We start from the raw sequence: 17909 nt of genomic DNA, 5'->3' as shown, positions 1-17909 counted from the left end.
AAGGATGACCTGGAATTCCGGAATTTAGACTTCTACCTAAATTCTGGGACCATAGGCTTGTACCCCCACATTCTCAGTGTGTGTGTGAATGTTTAAACGTTTTGAATAATTAAAAAAAATTTTTGAGATAGATCTCCCCATAAATTGCCCAGGTTGGTCTTGACTCTTTCTATAGCCCAGACTGACCTTAAACCTGTGATCTTGCCTCAGTTTCCTGACTAGGTGAGAGTACAGTCCTGAGCTACTATGCCAGGTTCTGGGAATGGCTTTTTGGTAGTTTTCATTTTACTGTATTGTGGGGTATGCAGGATTTTGACAGTCTCTAGGAAGAGTGAAGAGGAATAAAGGATAAAATTAAAGGTTTCATAAGTTCTAAACTACTGGATCTGGTGCCAGAATTGGCGGAGACACTGCTAATTTTAGCATTCACGAGGCCTGGGCTGAAAGGTCACAAGTTCCAGGCCCGCTGGAGGTACAAAGGACCCCTGTCTGGGATACTGGGATTGTGTCATCAATACACAGGGCAACCCACGGGCTGTCCCAAGGCTCCAGGGCTTGCCGGTTTAACCCTCCTGGGAGGTAACCCTACTGGGACTCAAATAGATGGACAGGTGGACAAAACCGACTCTCTAGCGGAGTGACAAGTCTGTCTGTGGGTCAGACTTGGAGACAGAACGCAGGGGTTCGGGGAGGCCCGGAGACGCCTCCACCCGCTCAGCCGCAAGGGGGCGCCACCACCACGCCCAGCGGTCGCCCCCCGCGGGACTGGGCGTGCTCGGGGTCGGCGGCGGGGCGTGGCCAGCGTGCGCGCGGGGGCGTGGCCAGCCTGTCGCGGGCGCGCGCGGCAGCGGCGGCGGCGGCGGTGGTAGCGGTGGCGGCGGCGGCGCGGCAGCGGGTTCCGTTCCGGGCCGAGGCTGGCGGCGGAAAAGTTGCGGGGCGGCGAGGAGCAGCCCCGGGACGGTCAGCGAGGGCGTCGTCGAGCCAGGGCCCGGCGTGTGTGGACCAGCCATGGACGACCTGGGTGAGTGCGGGAGGCGGAGGGCGGAGCGGTCGGGGCCCGGCGGCCGGCGATCCCACCCTGGCGCCCGGCTCGGCTCCCTGCAGTGCCTGCGGCCCGGGGCTGTGCGGGCCTCTCGTGGCTGCGTCGCCTGAGGACCCCGACCCCACACTGGGTTCAGGGGACCCGCCTCGAGGAAAGGCGCCTCGCTTCCCCGGGCAGACCTTCCCCTCAGCTGCGGGACCCTCACTTCGCTTCCCCACCCCCACTCGAGAGCGGCTGCCTCCGGGACTCCGTTCTCAGAGGCTGTTCCTTCTATCTATGTGACCCCCCCATCTGTTCTTCCCTCCAGGCCACCTCCCCAGGCCACCTCCCCACTTGGCAGGCTGGAACCCCCTTCCTCGCTTCAGGCATCTAGCCCCTTTCTAGAGCCAACCCGTTTCACATCACAAGCTACAGAAGAGCTTGTGACGACCACACCCCCATTCTAATGACAAGTGTCCCAGGGTACAGCATACCTCCCCCCCCCAATCCCCCCAACCCCCGCCTCAAGTCTAGTCACTCTGTGTTGGTGACCAGTGTGGACCAGCCTTTCATTCACAAACCGGTCCTTCCTCTTCAAGTCTAAACTTTAGAAAGCAAGTTGAGGGGTGGGGGGTGGCCTATGACTCCCGCCCTCTCACCCACCATTACCAGACCCTGGTAAAATGCCAGAGGAATGAGGACCGGAGTGGGCCTCGGGGTATGACCGTCTCTGAACGTGTCCTGGCTGGCAAGGTCCCCCCCCCCCCCCAGCATCAGGCCTGCCGGAAGGAAGCCCCATAGGTAAGGAGGACAGGAGGCTCAGAACAGAGTTTTTACTGTCCTCATGTTATTGGAGCCCGGAGGCAGTTCTTTTCAGTCCACGCTTGGTCTGGTGTTAGGACAGAGGAAAGAAAGAGTCCCCTGGAAGTTGATTCTAATCCCGTGGGGCTTGATTCGAAGGTTCTAGGAATGCTCCGCGAACCCTGTGAATAGCAGCGTGAAGGATCCCTTGTCTTTTCCTCCTCCTAGGGCCCCTCAGCTGAGGAGGTGTGTGTGTGTGTGTTGGCTGGGTGGGTGGGGGAAGCGTTTAAGTTCCTTCTCTGTAGGAGCCTTGTCTTCTCTTTCTGGACTGTGGATGGCTTGTGTGACCACTGGTGCCATCCGTGTCGCTGGCTCCCAGGAGCCAGATTCACTACGTAAGACTGAGGGGCCTCTCAGGCAGCACAGGATATGGAGTTAAGGTGGGACACTTGTAGGCGCTGGACTTCCTTGTGGGATCAGGGAGGCCCTGGAACATTCTTAAGCTGGCGTTGGTGCTGGGTCCTGCTTCTTTTCACAGAGCCGGGTGGCTGCCAGGCATAGTTACGCCTTTGGGTCGGGCTCAGCATCAAGGTTGGCATAGCTTCCAGGCAGGTTTTTTTTTTTCAGGCAGGTATTTTTAATTTTAATTTTTCCACATAAAAATACCTAAGCCGAAAGGAGGCTGGTGGTGGTGGTGGGGGAGTGCTTTTGGATAGGCACTTCTGAAGGTGTCGGTGTTTCCCTGATGGGAACTAGGGAGCCGAAGCCAGTCACAGAGGCTCACATGCTGGGGGCAGTCCTTATGCTGTCTGAAGGACTGAGAGAGTCTTTGTAGAGAGCCCGCGGAGTCCGGAATTCCCATCTTCTGACTGTCTTCCATTTAGGGCCAGGACACTGAGTCGTCTTTGAAAGGAAAGTGCGTGTTCTGGCAGATGGGGATCGTAGGAATCATAATACGCTGTTTACAGCGTACTTACCCACGCCTGGGTTTGCCCTCTCCTCCCTGCAGTCTTCCTGTAAGGTCACCCCGAGGCCACTGTAGTCTCCACTACCCCTTTTTAACAAATTGAGAAAACAGGGACCAAGAGAGGCTGATGCTCTGGCCCAAGGCTGCACAGCCAAAAAAACAGACCTATCCACGCCCTGAGGCCTGGTCCCTGTACGAGGGGGCAAGCAGGCCCCGGCGGGAGGGGCGGCGGCGAGGGGCAGCGGCGGGCGACTTCTGTGGCTTCTGCTGCCTCCTGTAGACTCTCCAGTTGCTTGATCCATGGTACCCGACTTCCTTAGCTCTCAGAGGGCCGGTCACGCCTGGCTGACCAGAGCTTAGGTTGGGGGGAGTGTGTGTGTGTTCAGGAGGGGAGAGGAATTTGCTTCTGAGCCCAGGCGGTCAGCTGTCTGGATGGCTGCTCAGCACACTGCCCGTCAGCTGTTTTCCTAAGTTAGGATGGACATGGTGGCCAGCCTCTTGTTTTTATTTGTCTCCCAAGAGAGATCTCAGCTGTGAACCTCCTGGTCGGTCGCTTAACACGGAGGGTAGTTTAAGGTGATAAGGCTATGTGGGTGGCGTAGCCTCCGTAATAGCTGTGTTTTCTGGCTTAAGGGTAAAAAAATAAATAAATTGCATGAATCTTCCCCTCCCCATAGTGGCCAGTGAGGAGAAAGTCACCATGTGCTGTTTAATAAGTTACAAGTTTATAGCTCATTGGGCAGAAAAACATAAACACAGTGCGTCTTGCCCTTCTCTGTGTGCTCCCTACGCTCTGTGCTGTCGGGCGGTTGCTTGGCGGCTTTTCTCATTAGAGCTTAGACGCTGGTTTGGCCGGCAGCTCATCCTGTTCAAGTTCTGGCCGGAGTTTCCTGGACAGAGTTCTCACAACACAGATGCACTCCGTTCGTGCTTTCTGCCCTGGCTCTCCGCTCCCCTTGTTCACGTACTTAATGTATCTGGGGAGGCCGTGACCACAGTGCGGCCTGACGATGATCCATCCCTCGTGCTCCACCGGAGACAGGCGCTGTGCTCAGCACTTTTTTTTTTTTCCTTTTTCCTCTTCACTATAACTGTTGAGAGGGAGGTGTTTTTAATCTCGGCTTCACAGATGGAGAAACCTGAGCCAGGGAAGTTCTGTGGCAGAGCTGGGGCTTGAACCTAGACTGCTCTGATTCTGGATGGTTGTGGTAATAAGGCAGTGGGAGCTGGTTAGTAATCATGGGGCGAACCCAAAGGCCTGACGGTAACTGATCGTTACCTTTAGACTGTCTGCTCTGCAGGGCAGGGAGGTCCCCCGGAAATGGCTCCATAGCGTTGCCTTCTCATCCACTCGGTGTGGGACACAGCCAGCTGTTGGCAGTGTCCAGTCTGCTGGAATCTGGAAACGTCTCCTTGCAGCTTCTCAGCAGTCTTGACCCTTTGGAAAACAGTGCCTCATTGTATTTAGGGGTGATGCTAGGGGGGTAAGGGAGTTGCCTGGGGCATTCTGGGCCACAGAGCCGCCCAGTTTCCATGGAAAATCCGATCTTAGGGCTTGCCTGTATGTGGTACCTCTGTGTGTCAGGCCTGGGTTAGGGGAGTTGCTGGGCTTGTGGCAGAGGCAGCCGCTGGTGGTGGAGCAGTGGTGCCCTCCTGGTGGATGTTTTGTGGGGTGCATTTAAGGGCCTCTGGGTTGCATTTGATTCTGAGGCAGATCCCTTTCTGCTGAGGATCCGTGGGTGGTGTGGGAAGCTGTGGCTCTGTCACATCATGGGTGACGGCGGCTCTAGGAGGGAGCACCGCAGTGTTCCTTTCAGCTTCTTCAGGGATGGCCACGTGTTGGGGAGAGTGGGCCAGTCATCGGCTGGAGGGGTCTAACAAAGGCCAAGAGCCACTGCTGAGGCCCTGGGTGGCCTCATAGTTTGTGTAGGTCCTTGTTTCAAGGCCGGAGATACTGAAGACCTTCTTCCTAGTGTCACTCTAGCCTTTTACTGAGCTGTTCTGGGCTCAGTGCCCTCATTAATAAAAATAACATCTATAGAGCACATTTACAAAAGATTGCTTTCGAAAGTCAAGGTTCAACATTCAATTGTGGCTGTCCTGGAACTCACTCAGTAGACCAGGCTGGCCTCGAACTCACAGCAGATTTGTCTGCCTGTGCCTCCTGAGTGCTGGGATTACAGGCTTGCGCCACCAGGCCCGGCTATGCTTTGTATTTTATTTTATTTTTTTGCTTTGTATTTTAAATAGAGTCTCATCATGTTGTCAACTCATTGGTTAGCCCATATTGGTCTTGAATGTGTAAATCTCCTGCCTCAGCTTCCAGATCAGCTGAAATTATAGGCCTTTGTGGCTCCCTTCATCTGTTCAGGCTCCCTCTGTTTGGCCCTTTCTTGGGGACTGGCTCTACTCAGGAGGAGCTGACCAGGGCATTGATGGCCATGCCTGCTGAAGACAGAGAGCTCCGGGCTGCTCTCAGCAGCCACCCGTCCACCACCTGCCCCCTTTGCACAGCCGCCAGAAGTTGTGGTTCTGAGGCAGCAGCTTTCCGCTCTGTACCACTAGCCTTGCCCTGCCCTCCAGGCACAGCCTTGTCTTACTCAGGCACATGCATTTTCTGTCACCTGAGCAATCCTAGTCCTAGCGGAGAAGCTGTCAGAAATGTCAAGGTGGGTTTCCTGCGGTGGCACACGCCTTTAAGGACAGCATTCAGGAGGCAGAGGCAAGCCGGTCTCTGTGAGGTCAGGGCCAGCTTGGTCTATATAGGGAGTCCCAGGCCAGCTGCCACATAGTGAGGCACAGTCACAAAAAGAAACTGGAAAGGTTGGGCAGAAGAAGGGATTGGAGGGTGTCTGTGGGGACAGGAGACGCTGCAGGGCGGAGTTACAAAGCTGAGGAACGTTGATGAAGCCGCTCACTGAAGGAAAGGTCAAGGCTGTGTCCTCAGCACGCATTAGCCTCTGTCCACTTGCCTCTTGGCTGCCCGCATAGGCGTTCATATCCTGATACGGTTCCAGCTGACTGGCTGCCTAACCATTGGGGCTTAGCACAGGCCTCCCTAGGGCCAGTAGCAGGCAGATGTGCCATTAGGACGACCTACCACAGCCCCAGGGGCCAAGTCTTCTCTTGGAGATGCCTTTAATGCTTATTTCGGGTGTGATTGTGGTATTGTGGTTTATGGGAGAAGATTGTGTTTCTTAGGGCCATGGGAAAGTAGGAGTGAAGTGTCATGAAAGCCTGTAATTTATTTATTTATTTATTTTGTTTTGCTTTTTTGGTTTTTCAAGACAGGGTTTCTCTGTGTAGCCTTGGCTGTCCTAGACTCGCTTTGTAGACCAGGCTGGCCTCGAACTCACAGCAATTCGCTTGCCTCTGCCTCCCAAGTGGTGGAATTAAAGGTGTGTGCCACCATGCCCGGCAAAAATGTTTTTTTGTTTTGTTTTTTTTGAGAAAGGGTTTCTCTGTGTAGCCCTCGCTGTCCTGGACTTGCTTTGTAGACCAGGCTGGCCCCGAGCTCACAGCGATCCACCTGCCTCTGCCTCCCGAGTGCTGGGATTAAAGGTGTGCACCACCACGCCCCGCCTTGTTTTGTTTTTTAAACATAGTCACATATAGTCCTGGCTGCCCTGGACCTCATTCTGTAGACCAGGCTGGCTTTGGAACTCCCAGAGATTCATCTACCTCTGTCTCCTGAGTGCTGGGATTAGAGGGGTGCACCGCAGCGCCTATCTCTACAAGTTAGTTTTAAGTGATATAGTAAAAAAGAAAACGAAAATCAAAACTCAAGTAAAAAAAGTCACAGGTACTATAGGGGGTTGATTGGCCCGGAGCTTCCCTGTTCTAGATACTGAAGTCTTGCATACTCACGTTCCTGTAAACAAAATTTCTGTATGTGTGCATGCATGCATGGTTCCTTGCTTTACTTATTTATTGCCTGTAAGTATGTCTGTGAGAGGGTGCCAGGCCCTCTGGAACTTGAGTTCCAAACAGTTGTTAAGCTGCCATGCTGGGAACTGAACCTGGGTCCTCTGGAAGAGCAGCCAGTGCTCTTAACTACTGAGCCATCTCTCCGGTGCCATCCACCTGCCTCCCGAGTGCTGGGATGACCTTGAATTTTTGGTCCTCTTGCCTTCACTTCCCCATCTAAGTACTGGGACCACAAGAGTCTTCCCAGCCCAGTGTGTGCATGAGGGAGGACGAACCTAGCACTGTGTACAGTTAGGCAAGCGGTCTGCCAACTGAGCGATGCCCCAGAGCCCTTCCTGTGAACTTTAAAACTGAAACTGCCTCAGGCTGAGTGGATGGCTCTGTGGGTTAAGTGCTTGCTTTTCTAGCATGAGGACCCCAGTTTGGATTCACAGCCACCCCACATGATAGAGTGTGTTGGTATGTGTGGGATGCAGAGACAGGGGGATGCCCAGCACCAGCAGTCTGAACAGCTAGGCGATGAATGGCCTTCAAATTTAGTCAAGAAACCCTGTCTCAAAAAGTAAGATGGGGGCTGGCTACGTGGCTTAGTGTGTAAAGTGCTTGCCGCTTGGCCCTACAGCCTGAATGCGATCTCAGGTCCTACACAGTAAAAGGAGAACCAGCTCTCACAAACTGTCCTCTGAATGCCACACATGTGCTGTGTCTCTGTGTACCTGTCTCAATAAATTACTGTCCAATTAAAACAAGGGGGAAACAGAAGATAACTGTTCAACCTCTGGTCTCCACATAGCCTCAGGCCCTCACATATATGAACATGTATGTGCATTCATGGGCAACCCCTCCCGCACGACTGAGAGCATCTCTAGATCACTTAGAACACCTGGCTGATAGAAGTGCTTGTAATTGCTGCTCTACTGCATTGTTTTGGGAGCAAGGACAAGAAAGGATTCTGAGCCGGGCTTAGTGGCGCACACCTTTAATCCCAGCACTTGGGAGGCAGAAGCAGGTGGATCGCTGTGAGCTCGAGGCCAGCCTGGTCTACAAAGTGAGTCCAGGACAGCCAAGGCTACACAGAGAAACCCTGTCTCGAAAAACAAAACAGAACAAAACAACAACAAAATGGCTCTGTGCTTACATTTAGCTGATGCAGTGGTTTTTAGATGTCCTGGTCTTCTATTGTTGAGTCTGCAGATGTGGGACCTGTGGGTGCAAAGGGCCAGTTGTACATGACTCCTCGCACCTGTAGAAATGTGCTGTCTCTCTAATCCTGCCTCTTTTTTTCTGCACAGGTCACAGCACTGTGACCTGCCTCCCCAGCGGGTTGTTTTGGCTGATATGGTATTTATCAGACAGGGTCAGGACAAGAGAGATGCTGATCTCTAGTTGGACCGGTGGGCTGTAGAGCAGGAATGCTTGTCTTCAGGCAGTTTGAGCCCAGGGACTTGGGGGCGGTGTCTCTGTGTGTGTGTGTGTGTGTGTGTGTGTGTGTGTGTGTGTGTGTGTGTGTGTGTGTTTGCCTCACGTCATAAACTCGTCTCTGTGGCTGGCCAGCATAGTTAGCCTGCGGGCATAGGGCCACCAGTTGGTACATGTAGCTCAGTCTGGCCCTTCCGGTTCTCCAGCGTTCTCAGCTCTCTCCTGGATTCCATTCCCCAGGTCCCACGTGTAGAGTGTGCTCAGTCAAAGCTGGGCCACTTGGGCTTCCAGCTTTTTGGTGGGTGGTGGTGGTGAGGATGGCTGTAGTCTAGCATAGTGGCCCTGAGGGAGAGCTGAGGGCCCTTGTGCCTAACAGAAACATTCTGAGCTGCCAACAGGCCCTCAGGAAGTGGGGTAGGAGTGGGTGTTTGTCCATCAGCATGGCTACTTAGGGGGATCGTGGAGGCTTCCTGACGAGGTCTGGACATGGTGGGTCAGGGCCTTGTACAGCCCATCTGAAAGGCAGCCTGATGTGTGTCTTATGGGGGAGGGGACCGGGCCTGGAGGAAGCTTTATGTAATCCTTGGCTGGAGCTCAGGTAATTGTTTTAATGAAATGGAATGCAGCTTATTCAGAACTCACTTGGCAGAAGCAGCCGTGTTCTGGTCTGTTTTCTTGTTGAGGAGCTCAGGGTATATATTTCCAGCTGTTTTGAATCATAGGACTCTGGGTGAGCCGAGCAAGGTGGGCGGAAACCACTGGGGCTCCTTCCTCATAGGTCAGGGACATCAGTCCATCTCCTGTATTACTGGGGATCCAGCCTATGGTCTCGCCTTTGCAGAGCACGCCCTCTGCCACTGACCTACCCTACCCCAGTGCCAGGGGGTCTTTTTGATTGAGCCTCAGAGCTCTTGACCTGGCACCAGAGAAGCCCCGCTGGAAGCAGGCTGAAAAGACTATAATGTGGCCAGGCAGTCGCGAGGTGCTGGGCGCGCGGCGGAAGGGCCCTCAGGGAAGGGTCTCTTTGTCTACTCATTCTCACAGCCAGCCCCCCTCCCTTTTTAAAGCAGGATGATTATTAATTTTACTTGCTGTATATGTGCCTGCATGTCTGTGTGTGCACCCTGTGTTTGCAGCTGCGTTACACAGGCCAGAAGAGGGGGTCAGATCCCTCTAAACTGGAGTCTAGGCCCCTGAGACTCACCTGATGCAAGTGCTGGGAGCTGAACCTGTGTCCTTTGGAAGAGCAGCCAGTGCTTTTAACTGCTGAGCCTCCTACTGGCTGGCCCCTTCTCAGTAAAATGTCTTTAATTTTAAATTTACATTTGTTTGTTTACATTTATTTAAGAATTACATACACTTATTGATTGTGTATGTGCTACACTAGGCTGTCTTGCTCAAATTTACCCTTTCCTTCTACTGTGTGGGTCCCGGGGACTGAATATCATCAGGTTGTGAGGCGTGGTGACAAACCATTACCCACTGAGCCCTCTTGCCTTCCTATTTCCCTGATCCCGCCCACTTGCATCAGCTTGGCCCGCTGGACTGTTGTGGCCTGGTGGTCCCAGTGTCTCTCTCTTTGTCTTGGCCCCCTGATCTGGTTCCCTCTTTTTCAGGGTTTGACACAGCCTGGGACATCCTTACCCATCTGCTGACCCGCTTCCTACCCTAGTGGATGTGTTTTCTTGTCCTTCCTTCAGCTGCACGTCCTTCCCGCTTCCTTCCCTCCTTGGCTGCTTTGAGTGGGAGCCACCTTCCCCTTTACCCTGGAGATTCCTCTGGACTTGCTGTTTTTCTGCTGTTTATCTACTTCCATGACCTCTTTTAGAACTTTTGTGCTGGCAACTCCCAAATTGCTGTCTCCACCCCTGACGTGGATTCTATTGTCCAGATTCTTCCGGTTTGCAAGCCAGCAAAGACCCAGTGCGTTTCCTTTTTGCCCTGTCTCTCGGAGGCCTTGGCTGTTGTGGGATCTCTGACGGCCCCTGCTCTTTTCTTGGCCTGTGTTTAGCTAACGGACATAAGGTTGAGGCAGGAGGCCGTTTTCCCAGCCTGCAATTGAGGAAGCGAAACTGAAGTTCACAGCAGTTCACAGGGGGTGGGACACACCCAGCACCAGTGCCGACCACGGTGAAGGAGCTCTACCCGAGGACTCTGGGTCTCAACCCATCTCCTTCTGAGTCCCCCTCCCAGTAGCACCCCTTTCCCTGGGGGTGGGGGTGGGGGGGTGGAGGTGAGGCAGAGATTCGTGTAGTTTAGGTTGGTTTCAGGTTTGCTCTATATAGCCAAGGATGACCTTGAGTTTATGATTTCCCTACATCTTGCCTCCCAGGTGCTGGATTAAGGGCATGTGCCACCATCACCTGGCATAAACCTGTTTTTTTCTTTCTTTTTTTCCTAGACAGGGTTTCTTTATGTAGCTCTGTAGGAAATTGTTCTGTAGACCAGGCTGGCCTTGAACTTAGAGAGATCTGTGTACCTCGGGGCATGCACTACCGTCACCTGCATAAACCAGGATTTTTAACAAAGTTTTTGTTTTTTCAAGGCAGGATTTGTCTGTGTAGCTATACTAGACTCACTTTGTAGATCAGGTTGGCCTCAAATTCAGAGATCTTCCTGTCTCTGCTTCCCTAAGTCGTGAAATTTGCTCTGTAGACCAGGCTAGCCTCAAATTCACAGAGATCTGCCTGCCATTGCCTTCCGAGTGCTAGAATTAAAGGTGTGTGCCATCATGCCCAGCTGTTAATAAAGTTTTAATAAGAAAAAACAAAACAAAACACCTCAACTGAAATAGGTGGTGGCACACGCCTTTAATCCCAGCACCTGGAACACAGAGGCAGGCAGATCTCTGTGAGTTCCAGGCCAGCCTGGTCTACAGAGCGAGTTCCAGACTTCTTTTTGTCTTCTGATGTAGGCTCCTTGAGGATAGGGCACCTGTTACCCATCAGGTATGTTCTGTGCTCGCTGCGCTTGCTCAGTAAATAGCTATGACTCGGTGGTGGTTGGTGAGTAAATGAGAATGAATTGTTGATACCCATTGTGAGTCTAGCCTTTCAGCAAACCGCTTCCTCCGCTGGAGAAACCAGTGAGCAGTCTCTGGATTTGGGCTCTTCAGGCCACTTGCTTCCCTGGGCCTGTGCTGCTGTGTTGCCATTGCATCAGGTCACCACTGCTCACTGGAACCTCTGCCCTCAACATCCAGAAGACAGGAGCTTTTTCTCAAGCAGCACTTTATTCTCCACCAATATATTGTTTCTATTTAATTTAATTTATTTTAGAGTACTTGGGCTAAGGGCGTGTGCTGCCACCATCACCCAGCTCTTTCTGGTTTCTTTTTAACATGTGTGGATGTTTAGTCTGCATGTGTGTGGATGCTTCATGCCTGCAGAGGCCAGAAGAGGACAGTTGTGAGCCATCGTGTGGTCACTGGGAATTGATGCCTGGTCTTCTGGAAGAGCAGCTGGTGTTAACTGCTCAACCATCTCTCCAGCTCCCATTTTTTGTTTCTTGTTGTTGTTGTTGTTGTTGGTTTTGCTCGTTTGTTTGTTTTTGGTTTTTGAGACAGGATTTCTCTGTCTAGCTCTGGCTGTCCTGGACTCACTTTGTAGGCCAGGCTGGTCTTGAATTCAGAGAGCCGCCTGCCTCTGCCTCCTGAGTGCTGGGATTACAACATCAATGCCCGGCCTCATTTTTTGTTTCTATTTATTTGGTATACAGTGCTCCACCTACACCTACACCTCCAGGCCAGAAGGGGGTACCAGATCTACTATAGATGGTTATGAGCCACCATGTGGTTGCTGGGAATTGAACTCAGGACCTCTAGAGGAGCAGATGGTGCTCTTAACCACTGAGCCATCTTGCTCCAGCCCCATTTTTTGTTTCTTAAGACATGGTCTTGCTAGAGCCGGGCGGTGGTGGCGCACGCCTATAATCCCAGCACTCGGGAGGCAGAGGCAGGCAGATCTCTGAGTTCGAGGACAGCCTGGTCTACAAAGTTAGTCCAGGACAGCCAAGGGTACAGAGAAACCCTGTATCAAAAAACAAAAAACAAACAAAAAACCCAAAACAAACAAAAAACCAGAGTCTTGCTTTGTAGCTCTGGCTGGCCTCAAGCGCAGAGCAGTCCAGCTGCCTCAGCCTCCTGAGTCCTGGTGTTCCGGGGATAGATGCTCCACCATACCTGCCGTAAACTCCCCTGAGTGTTGGCTCACACTGGGTCTTGGAATCATCTAGACTCTATTCCAGGGTTTGGCTCTCGATGTCGCCCTCAGTGTTTAAACTTCTACCAGGCACCTTTGGCCTTGGTAGTGGGCATTAGTGCACCTGTGCCTGCTGGGCTGTTTAGCTGCCGTGGAGATGTGACTCTGGTGGGTGCCTAGGAGACCCTAACCTGGCCCTTCACGGCACCGCGGGGCTCTGCCCTGGAGGTGTGCTGGGAGTGTGAGGTTGGGCTTCATTATGTGGCATTTTTAGTTCTTCTGAGATTCTTTGGTAGCTGCTCCTTAGCTTGGCTTGTACCAGCCACTCACCTAGTGCCGACATCTGAGAGCTGCCACAGCAAGCAGTTCTGGGATCCACTTCCAGGGCAGCCCTGGGCTGTCAGAGTTGAACTGTGACATTCGAGAAGCCTCCCAGAATACGGTGGCCACTGAGGCTTTTTTAGTAGTAGGGAAAGGGAGAGGTAAGCCGAGCACAGTGGCGTATACCCATTATCCTAGCATTCGGGTAGCTGAGGCAGAGACATTGCCTTGAGTTCCAGGGCAGCCTGGGATACAGAATGAAACCTGTCTCAAAAAACCGAAACTACAGGGCCTAGAGAGACAGCTTATCAGTTTAGAGCCCTTGTTCCCAGAACCCACATGGTGGCTCACAACAACCTGTAATTCTAGTCCCTGGGCATCCACTGCTGTCTGCTGGCCTCAGTAAACACCAGGAATACATAGTGTGTTCCATACAGACACACACAGGAGCTGGCCCAGTGGCCGTGCCCTCTGCAGGGCAGCTGATCTTTTCTGGGCTGCCCTGGGTTCTGTTTAGGATTGAGGTAGCTCAGCATCCTGAGCAGGCCTTTCCTGTCTGTTTCCAGCAACACTCCTCTTCCTTGGGTGGAAATGGGAGTATCCCGTGGCCCACACTCAGTTTCCTGTGGCTCCTTGGCCAATCCGGGTGCCTTCTTACCCCAGAGGAGCTCTAGGGCAGCGTGTTGGTTTGGCCTCTAGGGGCGGGTGTGACGGAGTGGCTCCGGTGCCTGCACCTCTACACTTGTTCGTTGGCTGCCAGCCTGAGCTCTGTTGGTCATGTGCTGCCTGTCTGGAAAGTCCTCTGCCCCCAGGAGTGGGTGTGTGGTCTCTTCATCCTCCTGAATGTCAGCCTTGCTACACACTTGGGCTGAGGCAGCTGCTGGACAGCTGGTGGCCTCTCTTGCCCTTGCTTTCCTACCTCGGATGGCATCTGCTGCCATATGCTGAGCTGTCCAAGAATTCCTGCCTTCTCTCTCTTCAGAAGTCAGCATGTGAGGTTAGTCTGCTGAAAGGGCCAGGCATGAACAAGCAAGTGTCACCTGGAGGCGGTTGTCAAGGCTTCCTGTTGTCACTTGTGGTCATTGGTTTCCAAACTTCCTGTTTGTGCCTCTGAGTAGAACCATTGACCAGGCAGCAGCTTAGCTGTTCCCTGCCTCGCCCTCAGGCCGAGTGTGGGCCAAGGTGTCAAGGTTCATGCACTCACTAAGGCACTTGCTTTGCTGTCTGTGGCTATGGCAGACACAACTGGTGGCACATTGTTGAGCGTCAGCCTCTGCGGGCTCTGTACACTCCTCTCCCTGCCTTGATGGCCTGGGATGACTCCCCAGAGTGCGCACAGCCCCTCTGCCCCCTTGCCTCCTCCAGTCGGAGCTGCCTAACTTTTCTGTTCCAGTGTCGGCTTCCGAAGGCCTTGCTGGATGGGCCTCTTGTTTTTGTTTCTGAGACAAGATCTTTATGCATCCCAGGAGGGCCTTGAGCTCACCCTGTAGCCAAGGATGCCTTTGAACTTCTGATCCTCCTGCCTCAGTGCTGGAATTGTGGACCTGTGCCCCACAGCCAATGGCGGTGCTGAGAATTGAACCCATGACTTCAGAGTGCTGGGGTGCGTCCTCTTGCCTTTTGTTACATTTTTTTGTTTTGCATGTAACACCTGCAGGCCAGAAGAGGACACCGGATTTCATTGTGGATGGTTGTGAGCCACCATGTGGTTGCTGGGAATTGAACTCAGGACCTTTAGAAGAGCAGTCAGTGCTCTTAACCTCTGAGCCATCTCTCTAGCCAGGTGTTTTTTTCTTTTTCTTTTTTCTTTGAGACAGAGTTTCTTTGTGTAGCCTTGGCTGTCCTGGACTCACTTTGTAGACCACGCTGGCCTCGAACTCACAGCGATCCGCCTGCTTCTGCCTCCTGAGTGCTGGGATCACAGGCGTGCGCCACCATGGCCTTGGAGATTGTGTTTTAACCTGTGGGCCCACACAGCCCTCTGGTCATGATGGGCCCTGATTCCCACTTGTCATGAGGGTGGTAGGAGGGACTGGGGGAAGATAGTCCTCCGTGTGTGTGTGTGTGTGTGTGTGTGTGTGTGTGTGTGTGTGTATGTTTTGTATATGTGGAAGTCCGCCGTGGATATATGGAGTTGCCTGGCCATGCTGCCCTTGAGGCAGTGGCCCTGGCGGTGTGTGGGAGGGAGAAGGGAGAGTGGCGGAACCAGGTTATGAGGTTGGGGCAAAGTCAAGAGTAAACAGCTGTGCGTCCTTGGGGGTTGTGCTTGGGGAGGGGTGGGGGATGGCGGGGTGAGGGGGTGAGGGAGAGGGGAGGCGTTTTTTTCTGCCGTGTGCCCAGGGGGAGGGGGAAGCGTTTTTCTGCCATGCGCCCAGTCTTCCCTGCTCTGTGCCTCAGTGAGGAAGGCAGCCTGCTCGCCCTGTCTTGTTGCCAGTGCTTGAGTTGTTTACTTTTTCTCTCTGCTTCGTTGTGAAGGGCTTTTCCTCAGTTATTGAGCTTTGTTTCCCTTTCCCTTTCGGTTCTGTCAGATTTTGCTTCCTCTACTTGAAGCCCTGTTACTGGGCGACACATTAAGAATGCTCACTTCAAGGAGACATCCTTTCATAATTACCAAGTTTCTCTTTTACTCTGGAGTCCTACCTTGTCGGTGATTAACAGAAGCACTTGAAACTTTCTACCCCGTCCCCCTCCCCTGTTGGGTGCACCTGCCGAGGTGACCTCAGCCTGGACGCCTGGCTCTGTGCAGATGGGCATAGAGTGTTCCACAGCCTTGCGAGGACAGCGGCTGGGCCGTGGTGGCAGACTCTCATCTGGAAACAATCCTAGTCTCCCAGCCCTCCTCGCAGGAAGTTCCTTTTGTAGTGCCAGGCGTCAGAACTGGCCCTTGAACTTGAGAGCCTTTTCTTTTGAATCTCTGAGCAAGTCAGCCCCCACCTCCTCCAGGATTTCGCACTGTGGCCCATAATCACCCTGCTGGGGGGGGGGGAGGGGGCGGTTGCCCACCCTCCTTTCCTGGTGTCTGCCTGTCAGAGCTCTGGCTGTAGCTTGGCTCTGGTCTAGAATTGCCTGCGCAGCAGAGGCAGCAGGGGCTCCCTAGCAGCCGTCGCTCCTCCAGGGTGACAGGGGCTCCCTGTGCTGCCCAGGTTGGAGTCCTAGGCTCAAGGGACCCGTCTATCAGTCTCTCAGTGTCAAGGGGTGACACCGGTTACACTTTAACTTTTGGGGGAGGAGCTACCTCCTGGCCTTTGGCCTTTCTAGCACCACACCACGTAGCTGCTGTCCTCCGTTGCCTTTGAATCTGTCTTGCTTTTTTGGTTGTGAGCCGAGCCTTTAACGGCTGAGCCATATCTCCAGCCCTGAATCTGTCTTTATATTCAGTTTGTTTCTTAGAGCCAGCATAATTTAAGCCTCGTTTAATTAGTCTGATAACATCTATCTTTAAATTTGAGCTGTAGGCTTTAACATTTAAGCAAATGCCAGTGTGGCTGGGTTTAAGCCCCCATCTTGTCTTGTGTCCTCTGCTCCCTCCATCTGTTCTTTCTCTTTCTGCCTTTGGAGTCATTGTTTTTAGGATTCTGTTTTCTCCTCTCTAGTCTTACTTAGCTAGAACTTACTGGTTTATTATCTTAATGGTTTTCAGGTTTAACTTATCAGTTGATTTCAAACCATAATTTACAATGCATGTTTAATGTAGAGTTCTCTTTTTATAATGAATTTCTGTTTACTATAGAAATTTTTGTCATCATAATTCTTCCCCTACATACATTATAAAACACATGCCTTTTAAATTTCGTTCTCAATTGCCTGTCGGTGGTGGTGCACACTTTTAATCCCAGCATTCAGGAGGCAGAGAAAGGTGGATCTGAGTTTGAGGCCAACCTGGTCTACAGAGTGAGTTCTAGGGTAGCTACATAGTGAGATTGACTCTCTGTGTCTCTGTGTCTGTGTCTCCCCCTGCCTGTCCCCCAACACACACCAAAAAAAAAAAAAAGAAAGAAAAAAAAAAGAAAAAGAAAAAAAAAAGAAGTGTGTGTGTGTGTGGGGGCAGCGTAGGGAGGGCTGGCTGGGACTGTCAGTGAAGTGTGCATGTTGTTTGGGATCCAGAGATCCATGGGTTCAGTCCTCAGCACCCTCGAAAAATAAATAAAAAACAACCTTCTAAAGAATTTAACAAAAATGTGAAACATATTTTTTCTCATTTCCTTTCCAGTTTTTCCTCTAAAAAAGTATTTTACAGCTGGGCATGGTGGTGGTGCATTCCTTTAATCCCAGCACCCAGGAGGCAGAGGCAGGTGGATTGCTGTGAGTTCAAGGCCAGGCTGGTCTACAAAGCAAGTCCAGGACAGCCAAGGCTACACAGAGAGAACCAGTCTGGAAAAACAAAAACAAAACACAACAAGCCTTCCTCCCTGGCTGGTGCTCTCTTGAGCCTCACTAACTCACGTTCTGTAGTTCATCCCTTCCTGGGTGGCCATGGTAGTCAGCGATCCCGTCAGACTCCGTCCCATGGCAGAGCCCATGCAGGTGTTGCCCACACATTCCAGCAGTGCACTGTGTTTGGTGGATAGGCGTGACCAGCTCCTCAGGGCTGCTGCTGGGTAATGCCCCCCTCCTCCTCCCTCAGTGCCAGGCCAAGGTGCTGCCCAGCGGCAGGCCCTGGCTCTGCCTGTGCCCACACTCCCTCCCCCTGCCTCATTCCTGAGCAGTGAGCGCCCCTCCTCCACTTTGAAGGAGACCAGGCAGGCCACACAGTGAGCTGGAACCTTAAGTACCCACAAGGGGCTATGCTGCGGCCAGAGAGTCTTGTGGAGTGTTCCTTTGCTTTCTTCTCTCCCCCTCTTCCTCTCTCCCTCTCTCCCTCTCTCCCCCCCCCTCTCTCTCCCTCTCTCTCTCTCTCTCTCTCTCTCTCTCTCTCTCTCTCTCTCTCTCTCTCTCCCTCTCTCCCTGCTTTTCAAGACAGGGTTTCTCTGTATAGTCCTGGCTGTCCTGGAGTCACCTTGTAGCCCATGCCGGCCTTGAACTCACATCCATCTGCCTGTCCATGTCTCCCCTAGTGCTGGGATTAAAGATGTGTGCACCACCACACCCAGCTGCTTTCTCTTTTTTCAGAGTTGGGTTAGTGTGGCTGGAGGGGGCGGTAACTAGATCATAGTAGATGGAGCATTAGGGTGGCGAGACCCTGCTTCTCTGTCGCTCTCCTATCCCAGCTTCCCACATATGAGTGCTCAGAGAGGAGGAGCAGGAGGTGGAGTGC

The 17909-nt window shown here is 52.7% G+C and overlaps 1 protein-coding gene across 4 annotated transcripts in view; it reads left to right on the top strand.

The window, feature by feature from the left end:
* Nucleotides 1-834: 834 nt before the first annotated feature.
* Nucleotides 835-17909, top strand: part of PXN (paxillin) — a 50175-nt gene continuing 33100 nt past the window's right edge. The window contains exon 1 of one of the 4 annotated variants that reach the window (XM_084762182.1): nucleotides 835-1021. In XM_084762182.1, the coding sequence (XP_084618308.1) occupies nucleotides 1009-1021 (13 nt within the window). In that variant the 5' untranslated portion in view covers nucleotides 835-1008. Of the gene's footprint in view, nucleotides 1022-3575; nucleotides 3713-17909 lie in introns of those variants that run through there. The other 3 variants (XM_084762183.1, XM_084762181.1, XM_084762179.1) reach the window with 3 other exon arrangements.

Source organism: Acomys minous (genome assembly GCF_964271855.1).
Source record: "Acomys minous genome assembly, chromosome: 16".
Lineage (NCBI taxonomy): Eukaryota > Metazoa > Chordata > Mammalia > Rodentia > Muridae > Acomys > Acomys minous.
Note: the sequence above shows the minus strand (reverse complement) of the source record. Positions and strands in the feature narration are given on the sequence as shown.